Source organism: Nyctibius grandis, chromosome 1 (assembly GCF_013368605.1).
Source record: "Nyctibius grandis isolate bNycGra1 chromosome 1, bNycGra1.pri, whole genome shotgun sequence".
Lineage (NCBI taxonomy): Eukaryota > Metazoa > Chordata > Aves > Nyctibiiformes > Nyctibiidae > Nyctibius > Nyctibius grandis.
Genome location: NC_090658.1, coordinates 27,364,423 through 27,387,435, shown reverse-complemented (window position 1 = coordinate 27,387,435; position 23,013 = coordinate 27,364,423). Strand labels below are relative to the sequence as shown.

General features: G+C 40.9%; 1 protein-coding gene across 1 annotated transcript in view; it reads right to left on the bottom strand.

The window, feature by feature from the left end:
• Window positions 1–8,894: 8,894 nt before the first annotated feature.
• EML4 (EMAP like 4) overlaps window positions 8,895–23,013 on the bottom strand; it is a 182,996-nt gene continuing 168,877 nt past the window's right edge. The window contains exons 20-24 of the mRNA XM_068398931.1: window positions 22,859–22,956; window positions 18,133–18,220; window positions 16,752–16,850; window positions 12,185–12,315; window positions 8,895–11,677 (exon numbers count right to left, since the gene is read on the bottom strand). Coding sequence (XP_068255032.1) covers window positions 11,213–11,677; window positions 12,185–12,315; window positions 16,752–16,850; window positions 18,133–18,220; window positions 22,859–22,956 — 881 coding nt within the window. The 3' untranslated portion in view covers window positions 8,895–11,212. The remainder of the gene's footprint in view (window positions 11,678–12,184; window positions 12,316–16,751; window positions 16,851–18,132; window positions 18,221–22,858; window positions 22,957–23,013) is intronic.

Below are 23,013 nucleotides of genomic sequence, written 5' to 3'. Positions count from 1 at the left end.
GCTTCATGGAGGCACATGGACATCTCACTTGATTTAGAAGGTCTTCTTCCTCCTTCAGTGAAAAGGCTGAAAGCAAGCAACTTGTGCATTAGAAGTATGATATACAAAGAAAATTTCAAACTAATACAAACGTTTGGTTCCATATTGTGGATTATCAGATCGAGCAGCTGAATTTAATTTACAAGGCAGAGTTCAGCCTCCCTGATGGTGGCCGAGTGCAGCTGCTCACCGTAGAGGGGCTTGCACCCACACTGCACACACAGAAGCAGACTGCAGCAGCAAGAAGTTCGATGCAAGGACCTAACACCTGCATTTCACCAGTGTAATGGCTTTTCATCATCTGCAGAGATCAATACCTTTGATTTAGTATGTTGCTGAAGGTATTTTGCAGAATTTCACTTGCCCTTCACCGTTTCTTGATGAAGCTGTTTGCAACACAGAGATTGAGCTGGAGAGAAGTGTTTGCTCACAAGCCAACGTGGCAACAAAACATTGTCAGTGCTAGAAGGCTACCTGTGGAAAGCCTTCCCACAAAATATGCAGGGTTAATCTAAGCCTTATATGCCAGCTAAATCAAAATACAACTTGCTAATTAAAAAAAAAACAAACCAAAAACCAAGAAAAAAAACCCATCTTGAAACGTTCTTGAGAGGCAAACTCCTATTTCCACACACACACAGTCTACTCTGGTGAAAAAGAGAAAGAAACAGCTTTTTGGCCACTGCCCAGACTAGAGATCCTGATGATTGATACCATTCACCATGGGATCAAAGTTTTGGTAGAGAGATTAAATAGAGTTTCTACCTGCAGCAAAGAGAAATACCAGATGTTCTGCAAGTGAATGAGAAAGTAAAAATAAATAACATGAAAAATATATCCAGAGCAGGGTATATTTTTGGGAAACATTCCCAAAGTTAAAAAGCAACTGTGCAGCAGGGTTAAGTTTCAGTCTTAGCATAAGGCTACACAGAGCCAACTTAGATAATTGCAGCTACAACGAAGGCACTTTAAATTAATCAAAAGATTTCATCAATAAAGGGGAAAAATCTAACAAAATTATTTGAAATGTCTTTGTAGAAATTTCTGCAAAGCTGCAGGGTTTCCCGAGCTATACCCTGGCTTCAACATGAGAAATAAAAGTCTCATTGCACATCCTCCTGTCTTCATTGAGTATAGGAGTTTTACAGTTCTATAGTTGGGAGGTACGAGCATCTTTCTACCCAGGCAAATTTTTCACCTGCTGGTAAGAAAGGCAGCAGCACAGCTGGATATCAGTCCAGCTCTAATTTACACCGAGGTGGTGGTCAGAGATTATTCTAGCGGCCCTAGAAAAAATGACCACTGAAAAAAAATCAGTTAAAAATGATCAGTGAGGAAAATCCTTCAGGAAAGTCTGCTTTGTAACAAGTTTTGACAAAACATTGCACAATACACTTCCTATTGCCTTTTCTCTACTAGAATATAAATGACCCTTTTAAAAGGTCAAATTCTTGTAGTTTAGAGAATGAGAATCACAAAACCACCGTCTAGCCTGCAATGCGCTGTAGTGGTGAGTACATTCGTTTCCTAGGAAAAGAAGGATGACCCATCCATGCAAATCCCCTTTTGCAGCCTTCTCCCTCCTTTCAGTTTTCAAATTACTCAAGAAACATATCTTTATTTCCTAGAACACATTCACTACTGAACTAACTCAGCTACCTATACCAGTGTTTGGAGACCATTTGCCTGTTATGTTTGAGAATTCAGTGGTGCAATCCCCTTCTTTTGTTCTATCAGTCAAATGAGACCACATATTTCCTTCTCGTACTCAATTCTCAGAGTCACCTTTCCACTTCAAAGCTTAAATTTGTACCTGTGAAATTTCTTAAGTGAATATTTGGTAATGCTAGCTTAAAATTTGCCTGGTGTAAAATTTCCTTCCTGTAAAGAAGCTTGCTGGGATACCCTGTGATGAAATGCAAGGTGGATGCCACATTCACAGCAGTGTGACATTGTTCAGGTGTGCAACCTCAGCCAAGACAGACTTTTTTATTTTTAGTTTTTAAAACTGTGGCAGCAGGACCAGGTGAATTTTAGAGGTGCTAAACAATACAGAGCAAATAAATATTCAGCATCTTCATGATAAGAAGGGAAGGATTTTTTTTCCAAATGAACGTCAACAAAAAGTCACAAGTTCCTATGGAGCACGACAGATCAGGAGGCAGGAATTGTCATTATTTTCATATACGGTCATTGGTTGATGCATGAGAGTCAAGGAAACACAAGTATCAGCGTTACTGAGCCAAAGTAACTGCTAAGGGCAAACAAGTCTAATTATCATGTCTACATACCTGTATGAAAAATGGTATGCCTTTACTGCAGTTCGCTTTTATTTGCCATTGCTATGTAGAACTGGCTTTTCTTCACTATTACATTCAGTAACGATCCTCACTACCATAATGTTTCATCAAACCACCAGCAGTATCTTGATCGATTTTGGATCACAGGAGAAAACAATAGTGCATTTTATTGCTGTTTAAATGCAGCTCCGCCCTGCAAATGACTCTGAACAGGAACTCCTTGAGCACTAGCAGGAATAAACCTCATGGAAGGCCTTGGAACATTTGAAGGAACAAGGGAAAAGAAACAAATCAGGTTAAGGATTACAAAAGAGTTGCATGCTGGGCTGATCAAAAACTCACCCATTCCTTTGCACACGTGATATTCATTGCCCCCCTTTCATGCACATTTCATTAAATACGTATTTTACAGAGACGCGGCACGACAGATGTGCAGCAAGAACACGTGCATAGAGCACAGCACCCTCAGGCCAAGCTCTCTGCACATACAACTTCACGCAGATGTACCTTGCCTAAAACTCAGGAGCCAATTCCCATTATTTACAGCAAGACAAGTCTCTAGAAACGTTTTCAATTCAGCAAAAAGCTGGACTGTCAAGTAAGCTGTTTATGGCAGCTCTCCCCATCTGCATCCCTCCCCCTTATGCACAAAAATCCTTTCTGCTCTTTGCTGTACGGTTATGATTTATTCCCACAGGGTAATTCTGGAGAGATAGTGCATGCAGTGGGGAGATATTGTCATTGGCAATAATTCAGGACCCAAAAATGGGATACAGTCCATGGTTTCCCTAGTTCTTTCCTTACAGCAGAGCTGAAACAGAAAGTCTTTCATGCTATCTGTGACGTTAAAATCTGTGACACTGGTCAGGCTCCAAAGCGATGGAGGGAACACAGGAATAAGCTTTCCAGTCAAACTGCGGCAGACTTCGTAACAATGCATTCCTACTTCGAGTCAAACAAATTTAAATCTGTGGAAGAATGAGGGGGAAAAAAAAAGTAAAAACCAAAGCAGTAAATGAGAACGCTGTGTATAAAAACCTCTTCCCCTCCTTTCTGAGAAATTCACGGATTGCGATAGCCTGCGTGCTGCCGCTAAACTGGAAACACTCTGGGAAAAAGTAATCCGAGGAAGAGAAACTGCTCCAGGAACGTCACATGGGTTGGTAACGCTGACGTGCCATAGCGCAGCACTCACCAAAACAAGGCGGCCTTGGTGGCGCCCCATCAGCTGCCGCGGCTGGACAGCCCTGCACAGCCACCTCCCGCCCGCCCCTTAAGCGTATGCATTTACATACATACGCAACCAGCCCTATTTAGGCTGTAACTGCAATGTTGGTGCAGGATGATTTTGTCTTGACAGCTGAAGCCTTAGCCAAAATTTTCAGAAGACAGAAGGCCTATGTGAGCTGCAGCCGTTCCCCACTTTGATGGTTAGGGAGACAGGCTTTGGTTTAATTTAACTCTGGAAGGTCATAATATTCTTAAGAGACAAAAAACATTTTGAAACATTATGTATAATTGGAAAAAAAAAAAAAAAAAAAATCTATCAGAGCAAGGAACCTTACTCAGGGAAAGATGTTTCAGAGGCACAACTCTAGAAAGGCCTCTAATAGAGGCCTCTAATCTGGAAGTTAATTATTTGTGGATTTTTTTTTTTCCTAGAGAATTATTGAGTCTAATTCAAAATACGTCAATATAAGCAGAACTTAATGTGCATATACACGCACAAAATATATTGTAAGCAGATCCGTATGGTCCTGGCAAAGGGTGGAACGGACATCTGTCCTGAAAAATCCCTTCTAGGTATGCTGCTTTTGGAAGTTTAAAGTGCTTCACATCTGTTTCCCTCCCAGCTGTCAGAAAATCCACAGGACTGTATATCTCCTGGTTTGTGAATCAATCTAAAAAATGCATTGCAACTTTTGACATAAGAAACCCAGCTTCACAGGCTCAATTGACATTTAATTTTCCATTTGCTAAACTTAGGGCAAATGGGATCCTTTCCAACACCCTGTGTGTACTACAGCCATTTCACATCAAACGTTCATGACAAATCTCTGTTTAGCGTTAGCAATGTTGGATACCTGTGAATGGACAAGATGTTGACTGCTCTCTCCAGTCTTAATTCTGCGTGGTCCAATTCTTCAAGGAAAAATTCTAACCAACTGCTGAAAACAAGGTTTTCCACTGAAATTCTGCCTATGGTAGAATCTGCAGTGGCACTAGAAAAGAGAGTGCCCACGCACAGCGGGGAGGCTTCTCTTACCCATCTCTGCACCAGAATAAACATAGTAAGTGCAAGTTTGGCATACAGTTACCTCCTCTGCACACACAACACCGCGTGGCTCTGCTTGCTCCCTCCCCTTTCACTGCCAAACTGAAAACTTTTTTTTGTCTGCCTTGCTAAAGCTGAAGGCTTTAGCTGTTGGGGTTTGGGTTTTTTTTGTTTTCCTGAGCAATGAGGCGAGCCTCCAGGCCTCTCTGGTAACACCAAATTTGTTCCAAGTTCCTTTTACCTAGGATACAGTTTTTTAAGTTCCCAATTCTACTGTCAGTGTTCACACACTACCAGAGACACTTATTTATATAATACAAAATACTACGGATTTTCGTACTTATATACTAGATAGCTTTTGAAGCTGTATCGCTTCTCTGATGCAGATAGCTTATGATTTTCCTTCTCTATGATTTTCCTCTATGCAGTTACAGATGCATAGGAAAGTGTGAATAGACTTAAAAGAGACTAAAAGGAAAAATTATTGCCAGTGCAAGGACTGATCTCTTATTTGAGAGCTGTGGGAGGGAAAAAAGGGGATGGACACACACACAGAGACACTAACTGGAATGACAAGATGGCGTATTTAAAGGAAGCTGAAATAAATTCTGAGGCAGCATTAAAAGCAATGTCACCTCTTGCTTTTAGCCTGTGAGGGCAATGGTGTACACAGGATGAAGAGCGGGCTGCGCGACATGGAGGATTCAGAGCAAGGTCAACTTGCAAAACAAGTGATGCATGACAGAAACAGCGAAATGTTGAAGCATCCCGCAATAGGGAAGACAGTATCTCAAGAGCTATCTGGAGCACTTACTTGGCTCACCATACAAAAACATGTTCTAGGAATAGTAACTTAAAGGCACTTTATCAAAAAATAAAGCTGGGACAAGGTAACTGACTATAATTCAGACAGTCTTTAAGAATTTACAGAAAGGTTTTTTTTACAGCAGTCTCAAAGAAACAACAAAGCATGGTGGTTATCAGAGAGCAAAATAACATGACGTACACAGAGGTATGCAGCAGAGGCTGCTAACAAGGCACAGACCTCGCTGACTCTGCAGGAGATCACTCGTCTGGTGAGAGCTGGGAAATGCCCAGAGGTCCCCTTCTGAAGGGGCTGCTGGGCTGTAAAACCCACCACTTAAATCACAAGGACACACGCATCCCTTGAAGATGTACACTCTTTCCAGATTTTGGTTAGCTAGTAGAACTTTTTGGAAGAAAATGAGTTTTCTAGAACTGCTTATTAAAATTCAAAACTGGCCAAAATATCCATGAATATGCTGTTTCTCAAAACCACCCTGTAACCACACAGTACTTCTAATAGAAGTGAAAGCTCTTGTAGATTTTAGCATACACACACAAAACCTAACACAGTGCAATTTTGAGTGGGGGGGGTGGGGAAGAGAGTTAATTTCCTTTTCTTTTTTTTAATTACCCAGTGATAATGTCCCCTTCTTTCCTTAAAATCAGTTTAGTCATTTTGACACAGTGCCTTAAGTACAGTATCAGGAGGTTTTTGTTTTGACTTGATTTTTCCCCTCCTTTTTCAATGGCAACAAGAATCCATCCTCCAGAGTCTCTCCTCAACCAGGCTTTTCATCCCTCCTCCCCCACAGTGCTCCTGCAACACGCTCAGCTGTGCCAGGAGGCAGCAAAGCTTCCCGATTTTAAGTTTCTCTCTCTTTATAAAGAAGCAGCTGAGGCCAACGCTCAGTTTAAAGTAACTGAGCAAGTTTAAGGTGACGAGGTTAGCAGACCTCTGAAGGGGCTTTTCATTTATCTGAAAATGTCCTGCATTTGTGAAATATCACTTACGGAACTCTAACCTCTAGGGGATGTGTCAGGAGCTTCCGCCTAGCCCATCCCAACGAAGTGGGGCAGCCGGACCAGCACAGGAGGGTACCGGGGACCCAACCTAGGAAACGCAGCTCTGGCACAGCTCACTGCTATGCCTCCTCTCCCAGACCCCTTGATGAAACCAGTCCTCTCGCCTTGCCGTCCTGCTGGGAACGCCTTTTTTTCCCTGTGCTCCTAAACCTTCTTAATTCACTACAGCGTGAAGTCATCCACATTTCTCTTTCAAAGAACAAAAAAAAAATGGCCTTGAGCAGCCATCTCTCTTTGATGCTTGTATATGTGTACACACACGAAGACACCACCACGTACATTAAGTGCATTGAAATGTGTACACTGCCCAGTCTTCTAAATTATATAATCCTACTGTAAGCAGTTTTTCATTCTCAGTTGATTAAAGTATTAGTACATAAAACATCTGTCAGAAATACAGATTAGGCAATGGGCTCAGACTTGCTCAGAAGGAAAGCAAACAAGCAGCACAAATACCACGCAAATAAAATCCATCATCTCAAGTAACATTAATCTGTTCATTGCAAGGAACCAACATTTTATTGGCATGAGGCAGCAGAAAGGAGAATTTGTTGTTTGTTTGGCTCTGGCCAAGCTTGAATTTCACAAGGACGTTCTACTTTTATCCTGATTCAACTGAAATCCTGCACGAACTGAAGGAAATATAAGGGGGTGTAACACATCTTACAGGTTGAAGCACAAAGTAGAAAATACAACATGCTGCTCAGTGTAGACTGCAATCAATGTAACAATTTAATTTTTGCCTTATTTTCAGAGACAAAGCCAGAATCTATGCTTCCAGGGATGATTAAAAAAAATGAGACTGGAACTTGACATGCATCATATGCAAAAAATAGCACTTGTTATTTATAATGAGAATTACAGTAAGATCAAACCTAAAAAAATGCTTGGTTCATCATTACACCCATCCCTCCCTCCAGCTTCTTCCTCACCTATCGTGCAATTTCTGTGTGAGGGAAAAAACCCCAAAGTTTTTGGTCATATCCTGAAAAGTGCCTTTTATATGTAAAACCCAGTATCACTTTCCATGACATGCACCTAATATGTATGCATAGTGCAAGAATCCATAAGCTTGGCATTTCCTAACATTCAAGTATTTTATCGTGCAACCTAAACAAACATTTTAATGAAGAATTTGATGTTTCAGTCGTGTAAAAGGGGATGTTGTTTAAAAGTTTTATGTCTTCAGTGGAGCTTCCACCCCGAACTTCAGCTCCACTTGACAAATACCATCGCTGCAGCTACATAAGCTGGCAGCAGATGCTGCTGTCCCAAATAAGAGGGGGCACTTGGAGCCCTATCCTGCCTCCATCATGAGGGAGGCTCACAGAAGACCAGCTTACCTGCCCTTCAGGAGGACCAGCTTACCTGCCCTTCAGGAAGACTCCTGCCTTACAGAGCATCCCAGGAGAAGAGGTAGCAAAAGCCTTGTGCTGAATTTGGAGAGAAAGGGAGCAGAGCCTAGAAAAGCACACCACGGCACGGCTGCCCCCACTGCAAAGTGGTACGTGATGTTGCGGGTGTGCTGGAAACAGCACACAGCATGACCTTAGGACATCTGCTTGTTGCTCAAGTTAGAACAGCAGCATTCTCCTGACAGTTTGGCGGAAGAGTCGTCAAGGTTTCCAGTCAAACTCAGGGGGTGGCAGTGATGTTTTTTTGTTTGTTTTTCCTTTAAACGAGGACAAACATGAGGTATTTGTCTATCTTGGAGGTTGGTTTCTTCTCCAGCCCGCCCACCCTCCCCTTTTGTGAAGGACAGAAACCAGCTGCAAGAAATGGAGGTGATTCAGCCTTTTAAAAGACTGAGAATCTCTCACAAGGAATATTTTTAAGCATATTGTGACCTTCTGCATCTGCAATTGGACAGAGACTATCAGGAATGTGGAAGCAACGTGGTATTTAACATGTTATATTCAAAACAAGCTTGCAGTTTTCGCATGACTTCTAGAAGAAAGCTTCTGGCCGATTCCTGCAAGGTAGACTGCACTTTGCATCAGGACAAACACCTATTTGTAATCTCCTGCTGCCCATCAATTAGCTACAGTAGGATAATGCTAGTAGGCTATTAGTGAAAAATGGAAAAGGGAAATGTCATAAAACTTTCAAAAAGTAAACAAGATCAATATTTAGGAGTGCCAGCATTACTCATGATGCTGAATTAACTTATTTTTAGGCAGTCTGGGAGGTTATCAAAAAAGCACAACATAAAAAGGTTCTTCCAAAATCACAGAAACAGACACTGCAACTGCGATCACGTCATCCACTTTATATACAGAAGGAACCAGAACAGATATGGAGAAAGACACTGCAACATGTTATTTTGATTATTTTATTTTTTTTTAATCTTCAAAATTTTCTGCCTTGAGACAGGAATGCATGATAGATAGAAATGGCTCAAACATCTTCACATGAAACACTCTTAATCATAATTCATTCACAATTATTTTTCTAAAACATCTACAGTTACATAGTCCCACCCATTTCCATCCATTATCACAGATTTAATTATTTGTTAAACAGTAGTTGCCAGCAATTGAAAGCTGTAAGGCTTTTTGCATATTAGTAGAGTCTTCTGAACTACAAACACAAGAATATCACAACTATAACTCTCACTTTACATGGCAACCCCAGGTGGCAGATGTTCCAAAAAGAAATGTGTTGCTTACATGGAGTTCATAAAAATGACAGAGAGAGCTCTGTGCCTCATTAGCTCTAAAAAGCCTTTCTCCTTTACTAAGATTATTTTCTAAACCTACAGCATATTCCTCATTTCGAACCAAGTACTTTGATGAGTTGACCTTTATCTTCCATTGCTGCTGTCTGGAAAATTTGCAAGTCAGGCATACTAGAGCTCTCCAGTAAAACTCTATGTACAGGGCACAGTTTAAACAGATGGGTTGCTTGGAATCCATATCTCCCTCCATCTGAAGGGAACTACTTTGAGGTTTTCTGGAACTGTTGTAAACAAGAGGATATTTTTTTTTTTATATATGTATGTGTGTGTATATATATATATTTATATATTTTATATATAAATGTTCTAAATGTCCTTTGGGAGTCCATTTGTTTTTATCTTTCCAAATGATGACTAAATACCTGATCTGTAGCATTTCTCCTGAGAAGATACTAGTAAGGGAATGACAGTTTTGATGCACTTTGGAATGGCACAATCACGTAAACGCTTGCACAATTAAGACTTATGAACTCATCCAAAGTTTCTAAACATGATATTCTAACTAAGAACTAAAATACCAGCACAATGCAGCAAGTTAAAAAAGAAAATTCTATGTAATCAAAATATAAACAAGTACATAGGAAATGGGTATCTGTCAGTAAATCTATATCTTTTTAAAGTAGGAAATGTATGCACTTAAGAAAAAAATGTAGCTATCTGACAAACTTTGTAAAAAAAGTACTTTCCAAATGCATAACAAATGCCAAGATATCCCGTAACTGGCCAGGTATAGCCACATGAGAGCTGCATGGCTTAGAGCAACCTGGGGAGGGGTGGGGTGGGGTGGAAACAAAAATCACAAGAATAATAGAACAGCAAGTCTAGGGAAAAAAAAAAAAAAAAAAAAAAAAAAATCACATCATCATCTAAATTACTGTATGCTTATACCACAACTGCTAAAGGAGCTGGGGAGGGGGGGAGAGATTGCAGTTTAATGATTCTTAGAGTTACCTCTAAAAATTCAGAAGAAAAAATTATGAACTTAATACACTAATCCTAAGCACCAATTTAATAATTTAAGTTACCTGTATTTATATTTCTCCTACTAGGGATGGAGCAAGTTCTGCTTGAAGGCTTAAGGTTTAACTCTGGAGCCCATCTGAAATCTGTGTTCTTGCCACGCTTCCTCTGTTGTTCACATCAAAGTCACTGTAAAGACTCTCTAGAGAGAGTTTCAAACTCTCTAGGCAAGCAATTCTTTGAAGAGACAATTACGTCCTACAGTTTAAATCAACTTTCAGGTCATGAAAAGTGAAACACGCCAGTATTTGGTTAGTCTGTTATTAAATAGTCTGTGGAAATGGAACAGCCGACACCTTTCCTTGACAGGATTTGCCTTAGAACTAGCAATACCCAGGGCAGACCAACTGCAAGCACATCCAGACTCCACTAGGAATTAGTAGTGTTAGAAAATTGCATATGTGTTAGATCAAGAAGGCATTGCCATACATGTGGCATCATTACATTGTTTTTCCTCTATTTTCCTCATCAAGAAAAAACAAAGGAAAACAGCCCTAACAAAGAGCTTTTTGGTTGTTTTTTTTTGTTGTTTGCCTCCGCACCTGGAAAAAGCAGCACAGTACTCCCCAGCTGGAACAGCTCAGCGCTTCCCATCAGCTTCGTTCTTTCAGAAAGCACTTTCACATAGTTAAGGTGGCCTACTTCTGCTAATTCCCAGAGCTAACCTTTTTTCCAGTATATATTTCATGCCACTTCCTGACAGCAATTTCAGAACTGAAATGGATCTATGGTAATGTCCACTACTAACTGTGACCAGATCTTGATACAGACCATCAAGCCAGGCCCTTGGGATCGTTCCACACATTGAACTGAAGCTCAGACTAAAAATCTCACTGAAACTCAAAAGCTGGAGTGGTCATGAATCTCAGCTACTTTTCCCTATTTGAACCCTCACCCTGTAATGAAAGCACGCACACCAAGGGAAAATAACAACCACCTGAGCTGGGAGTATTAAGACACCGGTGAGTTATCTTGCTGCTCTTCAGTGACCGTGGATTCGCTGTGCTCCTCGCTCGTCTCGTTTGAGGGCTCCTCATAGCCTGGCTCGGCGGGATCCAGGCTGCTCCCCTCGCTTTGCTCCTCGCTTTGCTCTTCGCTGGCCTCTGCAGACTGCTCCAAGTTGCTCTCCAAAGAAGCTGGAGAGCTGCCAGTTACACTTTCATTTTGGTTCATTTCATTAAAAGGCTGTGGAAGAGGTGCAGGAGACTGTACAGCATTTTCACTGGCAGGGATGGGCACTTTGGTTGCACCGAGGTCTACAATAATGTCATTTTGTGGTAGAGGTACCTTCTCCACAAGTTTCCATTGAATAATACTCATGTCTTTCCCTCCAGTTGAAATCAAGTGACCATCGCTATGGGTGAAGCTGACATTTGTCACATGACTACTGTGAGCGCTGTATTTGTGACTTGGAGCCTATGGAAGACAGGCAGAAAGATAAATCACATGCTTGACTACAAGAGCACATGATACCAAAATCCAAGACTACTACTATTTTTGTTTAGCCCTTCAGGAGAGCTCTTTATCCACATAAGAGTAAATAACTATATTCACATTATTTCTCCTCCCACAATACATGCTCTCCTCTTAAGGCTTGTAACTTGGGACACGTTTAGATCTTTATGCAAAACGTAATGGACTTAACACCAAGGACAGCCAACAGAAACCATCAAGACTCTGCTCCAGAACTTAGGGATAACTATTGCTACTTCACTTTTAGGTATATTATTTTATATTTTCTATTATTTTATATTTTCTACTTTTTATATTAACTTCATGGGGAAAACCATGCTTTTGTCTCTTGCACATAAATTAGTCATTTGGCTGCCAGGTCCCAAAACAACCAAGCTGGAAGCAGGTGTCTGGCAAGGAAAGCTTCATGCAATGCAATCAAGCACATAGACTACCCTGGTCTAGACTTACCTTTGGCTTGGAACAGGGATACTGAAAGAGATGGACCTTACAAAAATCATCAGCAACTGCTATCACTTTTCGGTTATGGGATCTGACAAGGGCATTTATGTCTGTCCCATCCGATCCTTCGGGCCAAACTCCTAGGAGAGAGCAGAGCAGATATTTAGTGATAGTAATTTTAGAAACAAGTTAAAAAATAATCCATAAACAAAAAATAAAATCTATAAAGCAATGAGAAAAGGAAAGCTTAACAAAAGGTAAATAACACATTTAACTGGAAAATGGATTATGCATTGCATTAGGAGTCATTAATAATTTGCTAGTCTAATGCCACTCCCCCCACCCTCCCCCCCCAAACTCTCAGCCTCGGCCAGGATAACCTCTTGAGCTTCCTGTGTTTCCTGTTGAAAACCTCTGTCTTGTTTAAAGCTTATCTTAAGATAAAGTTTGCTGCTAGAACTGGCAACTCTTAATTTAACACTTTGATTCATGCACAAACGTTTTAAAAGCGAGACTGATGCTGAAGCATGGAACAAGCCCAGGTACCATGCATTATGCAGATATTTCTTTTGGTTTTGTTTTAAATCTGGAGCAACTTTAGTATTTGCATGATTCAAAGAAGACAACTGATGGATGACACTTTGCACAGAAACCCAGCCTGTAGAAGTTTCATAGTTTCATAGTTTCATAGTAAGTGCTGTCAAGTGCTCAAGTACAATTCAATATGCTTTTAAGTGAAAAGAATGACACTGATATGTCTAGACAAATGAATAACAACATTGCCTGGATGAAAAGTACTGAACAAACTGGGGAGGGGGGGAGGCTCTAGTTTTAACACAAAATAAAGACCCTAGAGATTCCCATAACAAAACTGATGATTCACATCTGCAAGAAAAGCTGAAAAAAAGGTAAGCAAGGGGTTATAAGATACTAGTTTATGCCAAAGGTACCATATTTTTACAGCTCAGACTTGGCTCTCTGATTAGTTCAGGAGTTAGGAGCAATCATCCCCCCCTCAAATTTCACCCCCACCCCGAAAACCTGTATGTCCAATTGACGGAGAGGGATGTCCATTATCAGATATGAAAATATCTTCTTCTTCCCTTACAATCACTGACTTTGTAAAATAAAAAAAAAAAATGTGCTGTCTACTGTTTTATATAGCACAAACCACCGACTTAGAATTGCCTTATCTTTTTCAAACTCCCACAGTATCTCTTCTTGTTTTTAAGCAAAATGGCAAACAGTGTTTAACTTTAAAGTTGTTCTTTTCCATTCTTCAGTGGGTGGAGTAAGAACTTTATTTTCTCTGAAGAATAACAAAGGCAGCTTGTTAAGCTTGTTACAAAGTCAATAAAGTACACTGTAGGTAATTTACTAAATAAAGACATGAAATGCTAATGAAAGTACTCAGAAATGTTTTAGTGCTCTCACATCAATGACATCAATCTGAAAAATACATACTATTTAAGAATTTTCAAGTAGCTCAAAATGAATGAATTTTAGCTTTCTCCTGGATTCTATATATAAAATACTGTCAACAGGTGGGAGTAATAAACAAACTTCAAATCAGTTTCCTGAAGTTTCAGCTACCCTCTTAGGCAGACTGTGCCAAACACCTATGCTACTTCTTCTGCTTTTTAAATTAAGAAGACTAATATTCGAGATTGCATCTCTTATTAAATATATTTTGTGTTCACAAATTCCTTTAGCAGCTCTAAAGGTAAGGCAACCCTTTGTCATAAGACAGAAGGATTTGCTTTCAATGCATCAGGCAAACATGGAAAAACCAAGACATTAATATGATGAAGTTCTTAGTTCTTAATAACTGTAAAAACAACAAAAATACAAAATAATGGGACTTTGTTATTAGGTACGACAGCAGCACTTCAATTTTAATAAATCCTGCTATCCAGCAGTAAGCCTCTGAAAAGAATCTGCTCAGAGAAAGCATGGGAAACGTGCAGTAAAGAGAGAGTGACTTCAAGTGCTCGGGGTGCAGACTGATGATACTGCTGAGCCAATATAGTAATATCAACTGCCAAAAAGCAGCGATGCTATTCTCATCTGAACCATGCGTTTCCATCCTCTTTCTTCTGCTGACAGCAGTGCAATGCCTGAGCCTACGGACACACTATCCACAGAGCTAAATTAGTAAAACACACACCCCCAAAAGCCGAAATCCCATATACTCAAGCCTCTCTCCTGAACATCAAAGTGAGCAGCCCCTGGCTTGTTTGGATCCCTGAGCCAGCTGACCCTCGGGTCAAAGCCAGACTTCTCCTTTGGGCAGCAAATATCTGCTAGGTTGGCTTAGCTGCACTGTCTGATTTAATGGGAAAATACTTGCCTTTGTCTGAGACCAAGCCATAATTTTAAGATTCTGCAAAGGGTGTCAGACTACCAGACAATGTACAATTAAAGCATGATGAATCCTGGCTAGGAGGTTTAAATATATTCTGTTCTGCCCCAGAATAACATCACATTATCTGCTTTATCTACTTCACTCCCAGGTCCTCTGGCACGCTGAAGATTTTGAGAGCGGTTGAGACCAATTTAACCTAATCCAGAGTGGTTAAAGTTTGTATTAATCCAAAAGCGAATGCAGACAGGATCAGCATGTTTATCCACTTTTTAAGAATAAAAAGTAAAAAGTCTTCTCAAAACAGTGGTTATGGGAGCTGCTCATCTCCAGCCTGGCCCCAGTTACCAGTAGCTCCTATCCAAAACAGCTGTTCAAGAGATGAAGCCAATGGTCTAGATGTGAAACCAAACTCTTTCTGCACTCCCACACCTCATCTCCTTAGGTCAGGAGTAAAGGACACTTCTGGGAAAGTGCTGGGATTCAGAGAGCTGCTCCCCTTGTTCTGCCTGCTCTGCCACCAAACATAGTGATAAGAGTTCAATAGCAACAGAGCCACTGTCTGCTACCTCCACGTTTCTGGCAGATTTAAGTACTCTGCATAAAATGTAAAATAGCTTCAGCTCCAAGGCTATTCCAGAAGGAATATTCAGTCCTTACAAAGTTTTTTCATTGCTCCTGGAAAAAGACGTCATATTTGTGTCAGAGAGTTTTGCTTTTCACTTTCTCTAGTGTCTCCTGAATCTTCTGATACTCCATTTTAAAAACAGGCATTTGTGCTGCACTATTATTTCAGTCACAGTAGCAAAGACAGTGAGGACACAACTGCTGTGGACCAATTCCTTGTCAGCCTAGGCTTACTTGCACAGAGCATCAGGAGGAAACAGCCATCCATTCTCTATTTCACCCAGACAGACTGAATAAAAACAACCATGTACACAACCCAGTTCACAATTCTCAGGCTAATGGGAGCCAGTATTTCCATCAAACTACCAATAAGCAACAGTATTCAGCTCCAGAAACAGCACACTCCTTTTTATTTCTTCTACCTACCTCAAGCTCCAAACAAATCAAAAATACTTATGCAGTTTATCAACCAGTCAGCTTCCCTCTCTGACCCCTTTATTTTCCCTGCTCTGCCTCAGATCTTTGGTACCCAGAAAGGAAATCAAGCCTGGTTATAAAGCACCAAATGCCCTCCACCCAATCAATATGCCACACAAGAGTGTCAGTGTTAGCCCACAACGCAACTGCAATCCTTTGAGACTACTTGCTCTTTAAGCACATGACAGCCCTAAAATATGCACGACAGGTGTCAGAAGCTACAGAAAGCACTCAGACTTACCTGATTTTCTTCTACCCTGCATATAAACTGATATTCAAAGTTGAACTCCTAGTAGCTGTAAAGAAGAGATTTATAGACCTAACCCTCACTTCTGAAAAATTTGCTGATTTACCTGGTTTTGATGTTCCCTACATGAAGAACAGAGGCAGGTATCTGATCTCAGTGGTGGAAGCGAGACATTGAGCATCCTGCTCACACAACTTGGTTTCACAACACTGACAGGCTGAACCATACTTTTCAACCACCCACAGAGGTGCTCCTCAGTTATGGTCAACAGACCTGTCTTCAGCAAAAGCAGTCTGGACTGTTTGGCCATAGTCTCAAACTGCACTATTAAAATCAGATCTGTCAGCTTTGCAAATTTTTTCGTACATTTAAAAAATAAACTACTAGGTAAAGAACCTGTTTAATCTTTAAACCATTTTTACTCTTTAGAAGCAGTGTATATTACTCATCTTTGATACAGGTATCAAAGTGCTGTCACGATTTTAAGTCATGAACTATAACCTACACTCACATAGCCTTGTTCCTATCCCAAAACAAGGTAAGCAAAGGAGAATGCACATGTGCCATATGAGCATTTTAAAATACCAGCTTTTTGCTTCAGTGCCTCCAAAATTCGTAGCCTGAAATGACAGCAGAAAAATCAAATCCCAAACTTCAAGACTAAATAGAAATCAGTTACACATTGTCTATAGAGCATCCAGTGCTCTGTATCACAGACAAGTACTGTGGTCAGACTCTTTGGTCTGTCATCTCATCACCATCCTCAATAATCATTAACAGCACATTTCTAATGACAAACTGAAGCAAAAGAAAACACAAAAGCACAGGGTGAACAGCTTAAAAGCAAGTTAAATGGTGCTTACCAAACACCTGGAAGCCTAGCACACAAGTGTATGTCGTCCAATCTATATCCTTACAGTCAGAACGATTCCTGATTAGCTTACAGCCACTTGGAATGTCCCCTGTAAAAAAAAGTGAATGATGAGTTATGCCATATAATTTTGTATTTACATATGTGCTCTTTGAAGGTGCTAAGACAGTAAATAAATGCATCTTAAAACCAAGCTGGAATAACACTGTAGAGGCAAAGACAGACCAGTACCTTTATCAAATTCCAGATACTTGAAGCTTCGCTTGGTATTTAAGAGTCACATTTACTTCTCATTTCCCTTTTCAGATCAGCGTACCTCAAAAACACTTCCCTGCAGCTTGGGTCCCCTGCTACCTACTCTACAAAATGCTTTAAGAGTCTGTAATAGAATAATTTCTCCTTCCTACCAGCTCCACTGATGTGCTAAAATTCAATCAATCATTCAGGAAGCTCTGCTTTTAAAACAGTGAGAAACTACTGCCAGAGAAGCCTTAGACTGCTTTTCAACTTCTAGCTAGGAAAGGAAAGATTGTTTCCCAAAAGACTGTCCATCTTTCAATACACCAGCCCAGTACTAATGGGTCACGGCTCTTTACTTCCCTATACAGGCAATTATAAACACCAACACTTCCTTTCGGTAGATTGAGATACCGCACTATCCAGATTTTAAACATAAGTTGTGACAGGCATAAAAAACATGTTAAGGTGACAGATACTTAAACTGATGGCTCTTCTTGCCTGTAGAGGAACAGAACTACAACCCCTTGGATCTAGTTAAGGCCACAGGAAGACAAGAATACAAAAAAAACAATTTAAAACCAGACTGATATGCACTATGCAAGTTGAACTTTTGACATAACCACTATCTTTTAAATTCATATTTTCACATATTAAAAAAAGACAAACACAAAAACATTATTACCACTAACTCATTAAAGTAGTATTATTGCTTTGCTTAGTTTTTAACACCACCAGCCAAGATAAAGTTTAAAGAAAGAAACCCCAGAACAGAGGCACAGACCCACTGTTTTTTATTCCCCCAAAATAACTGGTACTGTTGACACTAATTAGACAACTGTATATATTATTTTCAATCTACGGAACTTTGGGCCAACATCAAAACGTAGCACCACTTGTTCTGTAAATTCTACGCTGTTAAACTGATTTATGACCTTGTAAAGAAGTAAGCTGTATTTGGCATTGCCATTAGGTAATACACAGCTCTGAATAACATCAAGATATCAGGTTACACAAGTTCAAACTGGTTCCTTTGTCAGTAAGCATTTTGTACAGTCCTGATCAAACACACTCTTCTAAATATTCTGACAGCTAATACATACTTCTGTTTCCAGTGGATTTAATTTCATACTTACAGTATAATATTTCATAGTCTCCTGAGTTTGACATTATATACTTGTTGTCTGGGGACCAGTCAAGGTGTGTAATATAGCTGGAATGTCCCTGGAGAAGAATGCAGTAACACCAGTGTGAAACGTGTATTTTAATTCAAACAGAAGCAGAAGTTGCACCCACAGATGGGACAGCTAATAGCAAAAAAGCACCTCCTCAATCACCCCAGGTCTGCCGCAATCCACTTGTGCTCCTTTAAAGGCTCCTTACTCCCCAGTGCCATGCTCACTAAGCTAAACAAATGCAGGCTGGGCATCGTGCCTCTCCCACCACATGGTAGATTCTTCACTTGTAAAGAATGTCGTCCCTCTCAGACCCCAGAACAATTTACTCCTAAAAGGTACATTGCTAAAATACAGGTTAACTCACATTTCTACTTGAATGAAGAAAGTATACATTGCTACTAATTGAGAAAGGCAAGTAACTTGCAGAGGATCACTTTTAGATGCCAAAAGAAAAGTGACAGATAGGACTCATGTTATTTCTCTATCCATTCAAAATAATTTCCGTTAAATGCATGCACATTTAAATAACCTTTGCTCACCCTAAAAACTTAGGATACCTCGGTTAAGAACCACCATGTAAAGCTACAAGATCAAGGACTGGTGTTACAAGAATATCCTTGTAAGCTTTCTGAAAGTTTCTGCTGTGCTTCTTACTCTGGATGCATGTTAGCGCCAGCTTCGAAAGGAGTCTTCCCTATTGGCACAGGGTCATCTACATAAGAACAAAACACTTTGGCCTAATTGCTTAGTTATCACCATCAAGAGCACACTGAGGGCTAAACACTCATCTTTATTTTTGAGGGAGAAGCTAAATGTAGCTGGGCAGAACATTTTTCCTGTGCACGAACTTTTTTGTTGGTAGAAATAATAATAATAAAGACATGAGAGGCTCCAGGGAAACTGCAAATTTGTATAAGGCAGGAATAAATTATTTCTCTGTAGAGGAAAGGGTAGGAAATTAATAAAAGTGATGTCCATTTCACTCTTTTCTTCTTCCATCCTTCAATTTCTTCTTACTGCTCCTCTTCCCCTTGTAAGACCATAAATTTTCTCCCCTTCCTAGTCATTCCACCAGCAACAAAACGCCACTTCTTGACTGACAGGTGTGAATTCACCTCCCTTTCTCGGTGGGCATTGCAAAGACGGTGTCCTTTGGCCCCCCGCAAGGTCCCTTGGCCCAGCCTGCACCCGCCGTGCCAGGGCCTCACTGGAGCACTGCACGTGTTGCTGCGCCACCCACCACGCCAACTTCCTCTACAGAGGACTCTAAGAGATGCTGATTGCTTCCAGAAGTACACGTAGAAATATACCCCTGTCTGTCTCCCTGTCCCCAGGTCCTCTGTGAGAGACTGGGAAAACATTCAGGAGAAAAGCTAGCCTTTAAGATTTATTTACTTATGAGCCAGTCTCTGCCTCAAGCAGAGGAACTGTGTATTGACATAACTGCTTTGCAGTCACAGGTGGGATATATGATATCGACATGCAAACTTGGTATTTTGAGAAAAAAAATAAATGCACAATTGGCTAGGATTTTTTCTCCCCCATCCCTTATTTTCCAAGTCTTCAAATTTGCAAGCGAACTCCAACATGGAAAAGAGTTGGTCAGTCATTTACTAAATCCTGCCAGACATTTGGCAGCTGTTAAAATTCCTGGGGGCGGCGGGGGAGGGAACAAAGCAATTGGCCAGGGGGCTCCATGCTGCAAAATCCCTTCAGGCAAGTGATCACCGAACGATGAACTGGAACATAACATTTTCGTAATAATTTCAATAGGACGATCCCATTTTCTATTAAAATCTTTCTTTGGTAGCTGCTGACTGATATGGCAACATTTTACTCTTAGCTTTTCTGTACCTTTATATACAATGAATGTAATTATTCATATTATCACTGGCTAATAAACTATCTGACTAAATGAAAACCCTCTCCTTCACTGGCAACGTTCATCTGTGTCAGATTTAAGTGGTGCAAGGGTCGACATGCCCACAGCCTATAGGATGGGCATACTAATTATTTCAGGTTAAGTCCAGTGTATGAAATACTTCAGCGTGGCTGTCCATGCAGCTTTTGCCCCACAGCCCTCGGTAAATGCACGACACTTGCTTCTCCTTTGCTAACAGATAGCTCTGATGTAAGGCAAACAGAGACAGCGCCAGCTACCCTGGAGCTGCTGACACGCTGGAAGTTCATACCCCAGCCCATACCTTCACATTGCTGTCTGCATAGCTGGAGCCCTCAAAAAACAGCTGCACAAGTCGAAACGGTTGTTTCAGCTCATCTGAAATTCTTTCTGATCACAACCAACACCATCCCTCACTGTGGAAACACAGGCCAGAGACTGGCCCCTCTGGCAGCAGCAGCAAGCCTGGTTGTGACCAAAAGGGGATTTAAACGTAATAGTGGGCATACAGCCCTTATGCACAAGCTGATGCTGGTTCAATAGATAAAATCCTTCTGAAAGTATTCAAATAATGTACTCAAGTTGGAAGAAACAACCAGATGCTGACTACCAGCAGGACTGAGTCATTCTACTTGGAGGTCGCCCGTGAGGCTACTGAATGACAGAAGAACGCCAGAAGGATGTGGTGCCAGCGCCCAAGCACCGGCCAGGAGAGCGCTCCGGGTCCCCAGCGTGCCTGTGTGTCTCCCTGCTTAGCATCAAGCTGGTACCGACCTGCCAGCGTGCTGGCAGGCTGCAAAGGGGAGGCGCGGGGCATGTGAAACTTGATTGGCAGTGTTCGCTCTGGTCAGCTAACGTGCTGCTGCCTTCTGCACAAGCTGGAAGGGTCAGGGGAGCTCAGCCCCGACAGAAACCAGGCTGCTAATTTCAGCTTCTACACGCAGTCACTCAGACTGAAAAAAAAAGGTTAACAGAAATCTGCTTTGAAGCCTTAACGCTTCTGCCTGAGTATAACAACGCTAATTTCTCCCTTCCCAATTTTTACAAACCTCCTTCCTGCCTTGGCAGAGGGACAGACAGACATCCAGATGCTGGTTTAAATTACAATATGCGCTCTCCTGATACATAATACATATGATATACAGAAATAAATGATCTCATACATCTTCAAAGAGCTCACAGAGACCTTGAAGTACATAGTAAGCTGAGTATTACATATGTTGAGATTAGCCATATCTAAGTGATTTTATCTTTTATGGTTAAAAAATAAGTGATGGGGTGAAATGCTGTACTGAGGCGCAGCCTTCTGCTGCCATCCCCACCAGCCCCACTGGGCCCCCAGTCTGACCTCCCTGATCTCCCCACTGCCTGAGATCCCCGGGAATGCTGCAGACCTCATTTTTCATCTCACAACCGTTGTGCTATCACAGCTAACCCCATCACTACCCTGGCTTGAGGGCTGCAGGATGCCCTGGCTCACCCTGCACCATAACCCTGCCATCAAGGAGTCTCCAGCACACCCAACAGCCTCTCCACCCAGCCGCATCCCATGGCAGCGCCGAGCCCTTGCTGCCAGCCTGCACACCACAGGGACAGAGCAAACCCACCGCTGCTGACCGCCCTGGCAGCCCCATGCCCCCAGCAGCAGCTGGACCCAGGCTGCTCCGGACCCCCATTCTCTAGCAGTGCAGGGCATCCTCAGCCAAATGATGGGCATAAATCTCTCAAAGACACCATACACAGCACTAAAGGACTGGCTATTGCCTGTTTGTTTCCCCCTAACTGTTTCCACTGCAACTCTTGCATCAGAGGTTGTAGAAAAATAATAATAATAATTTAAAAAAAAAAAAAATCTTAGAAATTAAAAAAAATCCCCACGATTTAGCCTTATGGTCCCCTTACCTCCCATTTTCAAATTAACAAAGCATCTTGAGGAGTTCTCTTATTTTTAAGACTAAATAAATGCAATTGGTGACAAACACATGAAAATTGTTTTGAGCGGGGGATACATTCCTTAAAAGCACATTTCACATGTCAAATGTGAACCTATTCTTATGATATCATTTGCAAATCCCATTAAGGTTCAGATGTTTCTTTATGTAAATATTCTACTACTAACCTAAAGAGATAGCTGAACCTAAGGCCAGGATGTCAGATAACTAAACACTTAAGGAAAAAAAAAGGATGTCTTTTTAGCACTCAGACAACCTTGTGTACATGTAAGGACTAATATAAAGTCCACCACTCGTGGTACACTTACATTTATTTACCCTGTGCCAGAAATCTATTGTTAACATATCCCTCAATTCCAAATTTTGTAGTTACAACTACAGCTGCAAACGGTGAGTTTTTTGCAACCTCCAAAATTACATATTCTAATGAAATGTCACCATGTAATGTTATGTTGGTCCAAGGAGTACCTTACCATAGGGGAAATACCCCCAAACAAGTGTAGTATTTTCCCTGAAAGAGTTTCAGCATATAGGTACAAGGCATTTTGCCATCTTACTGCTAATTTCCCGTTTCAAAGAAAAAGTGAATAGTCTGAGAAAATTAGTCATATTTGATGCAGAAGCGTTCACCTAACACTAATGTTTGCGAGTAACTATCAGACTGAAGTTTAAAAATCAATCAAATGCTGAAAAAAAAACCCATGAAACCTACAATCAAAACTAAAACAGCAAAGCAACCAACCCGGCGAGAGTCCCACTGCTTAATATCTTAGTGTATGTATAACATCAAAATGCAAGAACTGCTGATTAGTATTTACTTCCCAAAACTTACAGTGCATTTTCCATATCTGCTATACTTTCTTCCATTTTCTGTTACTACGTAGAGGTAAATAAAGTTGTCAGGGATCCAACTGCAAGTAAAGGTGCCATCTACAACACAAAAATATTTGATATAAATTACAGAATGTTCGTTTTCCAAATTTTGAT